The sequence below is a fragment of the Equus caballus genome, chromosome 15, assembly GCF_041296265.1.
Source record: "Equus caballus isolate H_3958 breed thoroughbred chromosome 15, TB-T2T, whole genome shotgun sequence".
NCBI classification, from domain to species: Eukaryota; Metazoa; Chordata; class Mammalia; order Perissodactyla; family Equidae; genus Equus; species Equus caballus.
In genome coordinates, this window is record NC_091698.1 from 34,348,700 (window position 1) to 34,361,054 (window position 12,355).

The 12,355-nt window shown below is 55.6% G+C and overlaps 1 protein-coding gene across 10 annotated transcripts; it reads left to right on the forward strand.

The window, feature by feature from the left end:
• Positions 1-1,579: 1,579 nt before the first annotated feature.
• SFTPB (surfactant protein B) lies at positions 1,580-11,298 on the forward strand. Of its 10 annotated transcripts, NM_001163876.1 has the most exons (12): positions 1,934-1,997; positions 2,192-2,194; positions 2,346-2,473; positions 2,891-2,962; positions 3,346-3,471; positions 4,089-4,232; positions 4,470-4,559; positions 7,240-7,423; positions 7,583-7,743; positions 8,640-8,720; positions 9,249-9,333; positions 10,289-10,756. In NM_001163876.1, exons 1-11 carry the CDS (start codon positions 1,934-1,936, stop codon positions 9,309-9,311), a joined length of 1,116 nt encoding a protein of 371 aa, NP_001157348.1. In that variant the 3' UTR covers positions 9,312-9,333; positions 10,289-10,756. The 10 variants fall into 10 exon arrangements, 7 of the variants coding, with proteins under 7 accessions (XP_014586361.1, XP_014586362.1, XP_014586363.1 ...); XM_014730875.3 differs by lacking the exon at positions 2,192-2,194 and having other exon boundaries at positions 1,580-1,997; positions 10,241-11,298; XR_011425769.1 differs by lacking the exon at positions 2,192-2,194 and having other exon boundaries at positions 1,596-1,997; positions 8,451-8,720; positions 10,241-11,298.
• The last annotated feature ends 1,057 nt before the right edge of the window (positions 11,299-12,355 follow it).

The following is a 12,355-nucleotide window of genomic DNA, read 5'->3' on the forward strand; positions in this document are numbered from 1 at the left end:
TGTGCTATGGTGTGAGTGGGAAATAAACCTGTGTCACAGAAGCCACTGGACTTGAGGGCTCTTTCTTACAGCAGTTAAACCCCTCTGACCAACAAACTGCTGGAGGCAGCTGTTACTGAACCAGGTTCATTTTGCCCATCTCACAAAAAGTCAACCACCAAGATGGCAAGTTTGCAGCGGACAAAGGGTTTATTCACAAGGCAGCCAAGCAAGGAAACGGGAGAACAAATCTCAAATCTACCTCCCTGAAAAATGAAGATTAGGGATAGTCATGGGATACAGGGCAGGGTGGTCTGATGTGTAGGATAGGTGGTTGGAGTTGAGGAGAAGCGGGGTAACTGATGGTCTGCTCAAACGTAGTCAAGCTTCCTACCTCCTCACAGGACGCATGTTTACAAAATGGTGGCTTTAGCACGATCTGAGGGTGGAGTTTTCGGGCCCCTGACATCAGGAGGTCACTTATTGGTCACCTGCTCAGGCCCAGTTGATGAGTCAGTGGTCTTAACCGGCCTGAACTGGACAAGCGGTCCACTCTCAGGTCCTGAAAAACTTAAGTACCTGTTACCACGGTGACCCCAGCGTCACAGATGTTATCTATAGGCTGGGCTTGTCTAAGTACTTTTGCAAACAGACAACTGAGTATAGTTAAAGCAACTTGACCCTGGTTTCACAGCCAGCCACGAACCCCCACTCTGCTGCTCAGTCAGTCCTGATTGTGTCCAAACTTGATTGTCTCCAGCTCGGCTCATTCGTGTAACATTTACTAAACTGTAAGCACCTCCCGCTTCCACCCTCCTGAGGTTGTATGCGAGCCATCGGGTTGCTAATCTTCCGTCATACATTTACACACTCTTGGTCAACTCCCAGGATGGCAACTGTGTTTGTCGTACTGACAAGGGCTTGAGGCCAACAGAAACTACATGAATCCCTGAGTGACCTCAAGGATGTCACTTGAGCATCCTGTGTCCAAAGGTACTAATTCCTGCCCCGCCCACGGCATGAGTGTCGGAGCACTTCCTGGACTACAGAGGCCTGTGAGCCTCCGCTGGAGAGGGCTCCTCAGCAATCAGAACAACTGATCACCAAGGTGGTGGCCGCTGAGCTGAGGCTCTACTCCCTGCGCTCACCATAGCGTCTGCCCTTGTCAGGTGGTGAGCTTGTCCTTGGACGTGCCCTGCTCCGTAGGGCCTGACCTGAGAGACTCTGCAGCTGCAGAGGACAGTTTCTTTCTCCTGAACCACTAGCTGTGCCTCGGCCCCTACCCCGGAGGGGTCCCCAGGGGACACAGGCAGCATCGCTGTCTGAGAGCTGCTCTGGAAATCTCAGCCTCCACATCCTTGTCTTAGATTCTTGGGGCATTTTGGTATTTTCATTGTTTCATGTAAACGCTCCTCTGACTAATGCCAGCCATGTGTCCACAGAACCAGAGGCGTTTTCTGAGGGAAAGTATAAGGAGGGAGTGGGAAGTGGGTGGCCTAGGAGAGTCCTGGGTTTGCCCCTCCGGTGCTTGCCCTGGGTCAAGAGCAGGCAGGAAGCTCTCGAGGGCATTGCACAAGAACAGAGGAGGCTTGAGAGGCCTGGGTGGAGATGGGAGGGGGATCACTCTGGCCGCCCTGACCCTGCCTCAGTTGCCCTCCCAGATCCCAGAGAGATCGGGCCAGATATGGAGGCTCAAAAGCACCCTGGTTGGAAGGAGCCAGGAGCCCAGGCCCATGGGAGTTAGGGGAGGGGGCAGAGAGCAGGACAGGGCAGGAGACAGGGAGGAGTGGGGGCAGGCAGGCAGGAGTGCTGGGAAGAGCTGGGGCTCAAAGTCCCTGGAGGGTCCTTCAGGGAAAGGCAAACACTGGGTCCTGCTGCTCCCATGGAGCCCTGGCCCCGCCCCCAGCTATAAGGGCCCCGGGCCCAGGCAGGGTGTCCAGGCTGTGGAGGCGTCATGGCCAAGTCACACCTGCTGCTGTGGCTGCTGCTGCTCCCCACACTCTGTGGCCCAGGCTCTGGTGAGTGTCCCCAGCCTCTCCTCACCTCCCTCCCAGCTGGGCCAGGTGCGGAGGGGACATCGCTGCCACCTCCACTTCTTACTGAGCTCTGGCTCCATGCCAGGCATTGTGCCTAGTCTGTGCATTATCCTCATTTTAAAAATGAGGAAGCTGAGGCTCAGAGAGGCTCCAGGGCTTGGCACAAGGTCACACAGCTGGTGGGCACGAGAGCAGGTGAAACTCAGAGCTATCTGACTCCTGCATGTTTAACAGCCATGTGCTCCCAGTAAAATCGGGTTTGGAGGATGGGTGAGGTCAGAGCACCAGGTGTGGCCTGGATCCCAAGGTTGCTTTGGCTCCAAACTGCAGCTGTCTGGACAACCTCATCGCTGGCCTGTGCCCAGGGCCCTGAGTTCTGGTGCCAAAGCCTGGAGCAAGCATTGCAGTGCAAAGCCCTGGGGCACTGCCTACAGGAAGTCTGGGGACACGCAGGACCAGTGAGTACCACCTGAGCATGCATGGGGACCAAAGGTCTGAGACAGAGGGAACTGGGTATGCTCTGGATGGTCCTGAGAGAATTAGAACCCCCAGTAGGGGATGTGATGGGCTGGGATGAAATGGAATGGGTTGAAATGGGATGGGATGGAATAGGATGGGATGGGAAGGGATGGATGGAATGGGATGGGCTAAAATGGAATGGGTTGAAATGGGATGGGATGGAATAGGATGGGATGGGAAGGGATGGATGGAATGGGATGGGCTAAAATGGAATGGGTTGAAATGGGATGGGATGGGATTGCGGGTGGCCGGCAGTTGCCTGTGCTTTGAAATTCCCTGTCAGTCTCTGAAAGAGCCTCACCCACCTGAGCTGGGAGCCTGTCACTCATGTGCCCCACCTTGGGCCCCCTCTCCAGGATGATCTGTGCCAGGAATGTGAAGACATTGTCCGCATCCTCACCAATATGACCAAGGAGGCCATTTTCCAGGTGATGAGGCCCAGATCCTGGATAAAGTTTCTGGGCCAAGAGATGGGAGACAGAGCAGGGAGAAGAGGTTAGCCCCATAAAGAGGCCATTTCCAGGCTGAGGGTGAGGCCTGGGTCATCTGGGGACTCCAGGCACCTCCTGGACCAGAGAGGGCCTTGGCAGTGAGCTCAGCAGCACAGGTAGAGATCATCTTTCCTGAGGGAGAAGGGGCCCTACCTGTGCCCGAGTGTACTTAACTCCTTGGCAGTCTCTGAACTCCGGTCCTGGGAGAAGGGTGGCCAGTCTGCCAGCTGGTGGCCCTGCATGCAGGGACGGGGCAGACTTCAGAGAGGACAAGCTGATGGTCCCCTCTCCGTCCTTGTTGGCTCCCATCTGCCTCCCAGGACACGATGCGGAAGTTCCTGGAGCGTGAGTGTGACGTCCTCCCCTTGAAGCTGCTCGTGCCCCAGTGCCACCACATGCTGGATGTCTACTTCCCAGTGGTCATCGACTACTTCCAGAGCCAGATTGTGAGGGCCCGCGGACCTCGCCTCCAACCTGCCTCCCCGCACAGCCCCCCATGCCTACCCACGCCCAGAGTTACCCACACACACAGCACCCAGCCCGCCACACATACACACGCACACACACACACACAGACCCTGCCCACAACCAGCCCAGGAAACACACTGCCCCTCAGCCAGGTCCCCAGATCACAGCCCCATCTGCTCACCTGTACACAGTGGGCCTGTGCACTTACAAACAGCCACACACCCCCTCATACCCTTCACGCAAGTAAACACAGTCACACACATAGCACACACTCAGTCTCACATAAAACCCACACTGTTACACACTCACACTTACACTCATGCTTACACTTATTCATTCTCACAAACATTCGTGCTCACGCTCATTCACACACATTCCCAGACACCCGCCCCGAAGTCCCCACCTGGTCCATCTCTGCCTTTTGTCTCCCTCCACACCCACCACAGAGCTCTAAACCACAGCCCCCACCCGGCCTGCTCCCCTGACTCCAGGCCCAAAGCCAGCGGCCCTAGTCCCTGAGTCCTTGAGCAGCCTGAGCAGGAATGGGGTTCCCTCCCGCATCCTAACCACCCCCTCACCCTGCGTTGTGCCCTAGAACCCGAGGGCCATCTGCAAGTACCTGGGCCTGTGCAAACTTGAGCGTCCAGAGCCAGGGCTGGAGCCAGAGGGATTGAACCCTCTGCTGGACAAGCTGGTCCTCCCCGAGCTGCCTGGAGAGATACCTGGGCCTCAGACACTGGTGAGGGAGGCCCCTCACACTGCTGGCCCCTCACACTGGATAGGTGGGGATCCAGAGAGCTAGGGCCACAGTGGAGGCCCATGAGTACTTGGGCCTTGGGAGGGGCAAAGCAGGGAAGGGGACAAGCAACTCCAGGCAGGGCCTAAGGCAGGAGCGACAAGGGGAGGGGGAGGCAGAGCCCGGAGGATGCCTTTTCCCGTGCCCAGCCCAGCCTCCGCCCGTGATTCTCTCCCCCAGGATCTCTCTGAGCAGCGGTTTCCCATCCCCCTCCCCTTCTGCTGGCTCTGCAGGACTCTGATCAAGCGGGTCCAAGCTATGATTCCCAAGGTGAGGCGTCCAGGGGCCCCCAGAGGTCCAGCTTCCCCCACCCCTGTCAGGGGCCAGCTGGCTGCCAGAAGTAGGAGGGGACCCATTGGTGCATTGTCCCCAGTAGGTGCCAGGCCTAGAGTACATTCAACAAATGTCAGGCCCCCGCTGTGTGCCAGGCACTATGTCAGGCGTCAAAGTACGAAAAAGGACCAGACCCAGGCTTGCCCTCCGGCGGCTCACCATCTGATGAAGAAGAATCCTAGTGGTCTCTCTAGAAAAGCTGCTTTAATTTTTCAAAAGGAGAACTTCCACAGATGGTCTCCCCATCCCCGCCTGCGCCGAATGTGGAGTCTTCCGGACCTGTACTGACCACTGCCCGAGGGCCCCGTTAGCCCAGAGCTCCCCCGCCCTGAAATGGGGCCCAGTGAGGAGAGCCCCTGACCCACCAGCCCTTTCCATCTGGTCAAGGAGGGCTCCAGCAGCCGATGAGGTCTCCGCTTTCCCAAGTTTGCCTTGTGGTAGGAGAGATTTTTTCAGATAGTGATAAAGGCAGAGCAGAGAATTAAAACATATGAAGTGAGGGACAGTGACGGGAGAGGGGGTTAGGCTGGTTGGTCAAGAAGAGTGTCTGAGGAGGTGATGATTAAGCTGGGACCTAGAGGACAAGACCCTTATGGGCCACAGGCCTCGATGAAGAACGAGCTTGGCAAGCCAGAGGAACAGAAAGCCGGCATGGCTGCAGCAGGTGGGCCACAGGGAGAGTGGTCGGAGAAGGGACCTGAGGGGAAGGCATGGCCAGGCCATGTGCAAATGTCTAAGTCAAGTTAAGAAGCATTGGACTTTATTCCCAATGCTATTTACAGCTGTGGAAGGGTTTCAACTGGGGGATGCCATGGTCTGAGTTGCACTTTAGAAAGATCACTGTCCTGCTGTTTGAAGGATGGGTTGGGCAGATGGGAGGCAAGAATGAAAGCAAGGAGAGTAATTAGGAGACTATTGCAGACAATCTCAATGAGAGAAGATAGGGGTGGAGGTAAGAGGTGGACTGGGGATATGTTTGGGAGGTGGCTCAACAGGACTTGGTTATAGGTGGGACCTGGGGAGTGAGGACAGGTGAGGAATCCATGATGACTTCATGGACTTCGGCTGGAGCAACCAGCTCTCTGGTAATGTCACCAGCTGAGATGGGTAAACTTGAGAAGAAACTGGTTTGGGCAGAAAAATAACATGGCTAGAAGCCCTCTCCGAGTCCTAAGCCCCAGATGGCAGTACAACATGCAAGAGGAGATGTCGAGCCTTAGGGGAAAGGTCAGGGGCAGAGATATCAATCTAAGAGTCTCTGGCTATGGACAAGATTTAAATCCAGGGGAGAGTGGGATCATCCATGGTCCATCCCAGGGACGTGGTATGGCCAGGGTGGAGGAGGAGTCCTGGTCAAACAGAGGGAAATGCCAGCAAAAGAGCCCAAGGAGGGCCAGCCAATGAAGTGGGGGACACCATGGTGTGATGCCACGGAAGCTGAGAGGAGAAAGTTCTCCCTCCCTTTTGAGGAGGGAGTGGTCACCTGGGCTGAAAGCTCCTGCTGGATCAAGACAAGGCAGGACTAGGGGATTGGGAACAGGGAGGTTGTTGGGGGCCTCGAGAGCTGTTTTGAAAGCATGATGGGGACAGAAGCCCAAATGCAGTGGGCTCCAGGGAGAATGGAGGGGAAGAAATGGAGCAGCAAGTATTGACAACTGTTTCAAGAAGTTTTTCTGGGAAGGGGAACAGAGATGGGTGAGGCTTTTTAATGACAGAAGCTATTTTAACATGTTTATATGCCAATGGGAGAAGTAATGAGGCAGAAGAGAGAGGATAATGCAGGGATGAAGCACTTGTGAAGGGGGAGCTGGGGGGACCAGTGCATGAGTGGACAGGCTGGCCTTTGACAGAGCAAAGATCACTCATCCATCATCGTTGTAGCAGGAGGGGAGGCAGAGTGTGGGTTCCAATGCCAGCAGGTGGGTGAAATGTACCCATCTGGAACACATCACACCCAGAGAGTTGCACTTCCCTGTGCCCAGCTCCCACCTCAACCTTGCTGGCCCTGGGAGACAGTGGGGGCTGCAAGCAGGAGCCGGGCCAAGGTAAGCCTGTTGCACATGGGTCCTTCCTACAAGTTGGTTGAGTGAATAAAGGAGGGAAGGAATGAGCTAGCATGCTTGCTGCCTCTCTCCTTGCCCTTCACCTTGGAGGTTGTGTTTGGAATCAAGGTCAGGTGGGGAAACTCCCGGCTTCCCCCAGGGACTCCTGCAACCAGGGACAGGTTGGCTCTGGGAGCCACAGACAGGAGTGAGGCCACCTGTGGGGAAGCACAGCAAGCCCTGGGTCAGGAGGGAGAAGACACAGATCACGTGCCATCTCTGCCCCCGGCTGCCAGGTGGCCTTGGGATGCCCACCTCTGTGGGCTAGCTATGCCACTTTCAGCGATTCCAGAGCCTTTGAAGTCAGAGCTGGACCCCCAGCCTGGCTCCAGCACTCGCTTGTGACTCTGGGCAAGTCCCTGGACTCTCTGATGTCCAGTGTCCTTATCTGTAAACAGCATAATCATTTACCCTCTGAGAAGGGAACAAAAGAAAGTCTACGAAATGCCCAGTGGGCACGGAGTAGATCTTGCCAGAGAAGGTCCCACCGTGCCCTCTCTCGACCCCCGCCCCAGGGTGTGCTGGCCGTGGCTGTGGCCCAGGTGTGTCACGTGGTACCCCTGGTGGTGGGTGGCATCTGCCAGTGCCTGGCCGAGCGCTACACTGTCATCCTTCTGGACGCACTGCTGGGCCGCTTTGTGCCCCAGCTGGTCTGCGGCCTCGTCCTCAGGTGCTCCAGCGAGGATGGCACTGGCCCAGGTGAGCCTGCCGCCCCAGCCCCTGCCTACTGTCCGTCTCATCCTCTGCCCCCTCCCTTGGCCCTGCACCACCCTATCCCTCTCCTATCCCCCTGCACCACACCAGCAAGAACGGAAACTGAGTACCTCTGCAGGGCAGCCTTGACTGTTTTCTCTCTAGCCCTCACCGCTCTAGGGTCCCTGCCGGGAAAATGGCTATCACAAGACTCCAAGTGCCAGCTCTGCCTGTTTGTGACCACCCAGGCAAGAAACAGCAGCACGCAGGCCATGCCACAGGCAATGCGCCAGGCCTGCCTCGGCTCCTGGCTGGACAGGCAAAAGGTGTGGGGAACTTAGGACCCAGGGCGGGTGGAGGGTTGAGCTGAGAACGGCTTCCCAGCCAGAGACTCACAGGGTGGGCCAGACCTCTGCCCTTGAGGAGCTCAGACAGGACATGGGCCAAACAACGGTGGGACTGTGACTCAGAGCAAAACCTGCTCGATTCAGGAGTCACCTCTGGACAAAGGATGTGGGCTGGGAGAACCCGCAGGCCTCCCTCATGGAAAAAGAGCGTGGCCAGTTTACCAGGAGACGAGTAATGCCAAGGGCCAGGGCCAAAGGGAGCGGGAGAGGGCCTGGCCTTCTCTCCAGGGTCCTGGTCCTGTCCCAGCCCCATCCCTCCTCCCATTGTGACTCACTGGGGACAAACCCACCTGCAAAAGGAGAAGGCTGGGCTCGAAGGTCCTAGAGTCGCAGTACTCAGAGCCGATGACAGTGAATTCCCTTTAACGTACGATGCCGAGGCCAGCCTGCTGACTGCCGTCCCAGGAGGCAGCTTCCGCAGGGTACTCCTCTGCTCCATAACTTTCAGGGTTCCCTGCTGCCTACCACACCAGATCTCAAAGACCAGATGAGCTTGAAGGTTTCTTCTAGGACTGAAATTTGGGAGGAGGGGAAGGTGGGGGCTAAGATTCAGCCCCTGTGCCTGGGTTTCAAGACCCTCCATCTCCAACGTTCCTGGCTTTCCCGACAGAAACCCTCCATTTCAGCCCACACAGGGTTGTTCAGTCTTACTTATAGCCTGAGCTGCTCAGAGGGGGCCGATGGCCGGACCTACAGCGGGTCAAGGGGGAGCCCTGGAGTGATCCAGATAAGTGGAGAGACCAGGACGGCAAGGCAGGAGAGTCCTGCAGTGGGCCCGGTCCACCCCACATCCATTTGTCTGTCTCCTTCCTCAGTGTGAGCAATTTTTGGAGCAGCACATGCCACAGCTGCAGACCCTGGCATCCAGGGGCTGGGCTGCCCATGCCACCTGCCAGGTATGCCCGCCCCTGCCCACTGGTCCTAGCACCTTCCTCAGTTCCCAGAGCCCCACCCTCTCTGGTGCATGATCCTCAGAGGTCCCACTCCTCTGGGTCCAGAGCAGCCCCAGTAGCACAGGCCTAGGCCTGGGAGGTGCCCCCCACTGCTTTAATATAGAAAAGGCATCTCAGAGCGGTCAAGAAAAGGCTACAAAAGAATGGAAAGGAGCAGTATGGGAAGGGAGGGGGCAGCTTTAAGGAGTGTGGTTTGATGCACATTATGGGATGGAGGTTGTTCACAGAGCAGTGTGTGCCTGGCAGTGGGTGCACAGTGGGGGTTCTGGGGCGAGCATCCCATCTTCTCCAATTCTAAACCGAGAAGGCCGGGGCTCGGAGCACCCAAGGAGTTAACCAGGTTACACCAAAAGTACCCACCAGGTGGCAGGTGGAGAGCTCTCCTTTCCAGGAGAGGCCTCCCCATCCCTCTCAGAGCTTGGAATGGGAGCAGGGTTCAAGGCCTCAGGCCCTAATGCTGTCTCTGTGCAGGCCCTGGGGGTGTGTGCAACCACGTTCAGTCCTCTCCAGTGTGTCGGCAGCCCCCACTTCTGATGAGAACTCAAAGCTGTACCAGGTGAGTCCAGGCTCCCAACTGGGGGGAGGTTGAAGGGAGCACATCCCACACCCATCAGAGGAGGGCCCCTGTTCCCCAAGCAGGAGGCGGGAGCCACTGCTGCTGGTTGCTCCATCCTCCTCACAGGCTATAACTCAAGGCTCCTGAGGGCCCCTGGCGGCACCAGCACGAGAGTGACCTCTCTCAGACCCCACCCACTCCCTCTCCTCAGAATCCTTGCTGCCCTCAGTGCCAGGCCCAGCTCTCAGCTTCCTTGCCCTGTCCCAGCCCTCAGGAGAGCTTCAGCTCCTGCCTGAGGCTTTCCCTTCACAGCTCACCCTCCGGACTCCCTGATCCTCAGTATTTAATGTGTTCAGACCAAGGCCAAACTTTCCTGAAACTCAGGGGACATCAGACTTCACTGCCCAAAGTGTCATCCCCTCAGATGCCAGGAACTCCGCCATCATCTGTCTCCTCCCTCCTGAGACACATTTCTCTCTCCCTCTCATTGTCTAAGTCAGAGGTAGCACCTTAGGATGCAGGGGTGGGTCAGATGCAGCCTCTGTGACCAGGTGCCTCAGGGCAGGGAAGTGACGCTGAGAGGGACAGACATGGCAACAGTGGGCTCGAAGTGCCCCAGAGCAAACTTGGTTGACTTTACAATTCTGCTCAGAGCAAGCCCCTAACGCAATGGTCATTATTCACTTCTTCGCTCATTTTAAAAAAAATGTAGTGAGTGCCTGTGGCCAGGCCACATTCTAGGGACAAGAACTAGAGGTGTGAATAAAACAGGGAGCCCCCCGCCCTCCAGGAGCCCTCCTAGAATCACAAGTCTCTGTGGGAGGCAGTGGGGAGGAAATGTCTGCCCCGACCCAGACCCATCCCACAGGGACCTGTTTAATGTTATCCCTCCCCCACTGATGAGCAGGGCTCCCGGCACCAGGAAGACCTGAGCCTTTCATCCCTGTTGAAACAGGAAGAGCAGTGGCTTGGCACGAGGGGCCTGGGCTCTGGTCCCAACTCTGCCATCAATTGACCACGGGTCCCCAGCCAAGAGATGCCACCACCTCTCTGGCCCTCATTCTCCTCAGCAGCAAAGAGGTTACCAAGTGAAGCGGTCTCCAGGACTCGAGCTCTCCCACATGACAAAGCTCCTCCTCACGTTCCCTGCCCCCACTGAAAAGAAGCCTTCACTGCTATGCTCACCGTCCCCACCTCCTTTCCTCAAAAGGACCTTAAGCTGGTGGGCCACGAACCCACAGCTTGTGCTCTCAGGCCAGTGTCTGTCTTGTCTGTGCTATCTCTAACCACAGCCTGAAACCACAGTCACTTCCGTCCTCTCCGGGTGTAGGGCAGCGTCTTCTGGAGGAGGTCTGCCAGAGGTGGGGCTTCCAGCTTGGGCCAGCTTCACAGTGGACCGGAGCCAGCCCAGCTCCACAGCCCCTCAGGGTTGGGCCGAGGGGAATTTGGCCACCCGAGCCCAGGAGGACAGCAGGGCAGACGGTGGCCCTGCCTCACTCCCATCTCCATGTGCACAAGATACTAGCTTTTACAATTGTTTTGCTAACACTTTCACAAAATTTAAAATTCAGAAGAATAAAAAATGGGAACGTAAGTTACCATGAAAGCTAAGCGTATGAAATCCTTAAACTTATTTAAAAAATCAGGAAATCCCTGGCGTGGTCAAGAGAGGACATGGCAGTGTTCAGGCATGGTGGGAAGGTGGTCGGGCAAATTTTCATATCTGAAATCTGCTGCTGCTGAAGAGCTGTCACTTTTAAGATGTAAAAAGGGGTTTTCCTTTTTTATGTCTTTCTAAGGTGAACTTCCAACTTTTGTTAGAAATTGCAGGGTGATTCAATTTCTGCTATGATTTATCTCCTCAAAGCTCAGTTGGGGCTGTGCATGCTCTGAATCAGTTCCTATGTAATGCAATGCCTATAATAATGCTAATAAAGTCCTATTTCCTTGTACTAAAAAGAAAAAGACACTGTCCTTTAAGATGCTGCAGCAGCTGCAGCCTCACTCTGAAGGGAGCCACTGGGAGCCCACCTCACTCTCCCCTTTGACGGAGAAGCAGACGCCCACATCGCCTCTCCCTCTTACAAGTGCCTCCAGCGCGGCCCCCACCTGTTACCTTCCCCTCTCCCGAAGAGTCCACTCACTGTGACAAGGTGAGGTTGTCAGGGTACAAAAAATCAAAACATACCAAAAAACAGATAAAGAATCCTTTAGCATTAAAGACCTAAATGTCTGGAAGAGTTCCTTTATTTATAAAAGAACTTTTGTGGTATTCCCTATTATAAAAGAAATGTGTTTCTCGTAGAAAATTCAGAAACTGCAGACCAAAAAAGAGTGGAAATCACCCACAACCCTCCCAGTCCTGGGAGAGAACTATAGAAGGATGTATACTTTGACACTGAGCTAGACGTTTTCAATCCATTTTCCCCACACCTCCACCTTCAGGCACCAGGGAAAGCTTTCTATACAACCTGCTCCTGGGGTAGGGCTGATGCACACAAATTCTTGGCCTCTGAATTTGAACTTTTAAGTAAATTTTTGTAAATCTATAGCAGACTACTGTCTTGAAAGCCATTATTTCCATTTCAAAAAGCCCCAAGTCCCTGAGAGAAGAGTGTTTTAAATTCTTTAAAATGGCTGGTTGGGAAGATGAAGCGCCTAGGCCTGAAGGAGAGGCTTCACTCAAAAGGAGAGCAGGAGTTAACCAGCTGGTGGGAGGAGAGAAGTGGCAGGAAGTGGCTAGGGCTGAGACTCAGAGGGTCCCTGAGACGCGCCCAGCATCCTGCATCCCAAGAGGAAGGTGGGGAGGGAGGAGCCCCAGAAGGGGTGAGGCCCCAAGAGCAGAAGGGACTTGATCTTCACTTTCCAGGGTGTGGTGTGAGGAGAACAAGAGTCCCTTAGAGAAGGCTGCCTCCAACGTGACACCACAGAGGGAAGAGCACAGCCTCAGAGAGGGACCTAAACAGACAGGCGGAGGCCCTCTTCAGGGAGCGCCCCCAGCATGACACAGAAGAGCGATCAC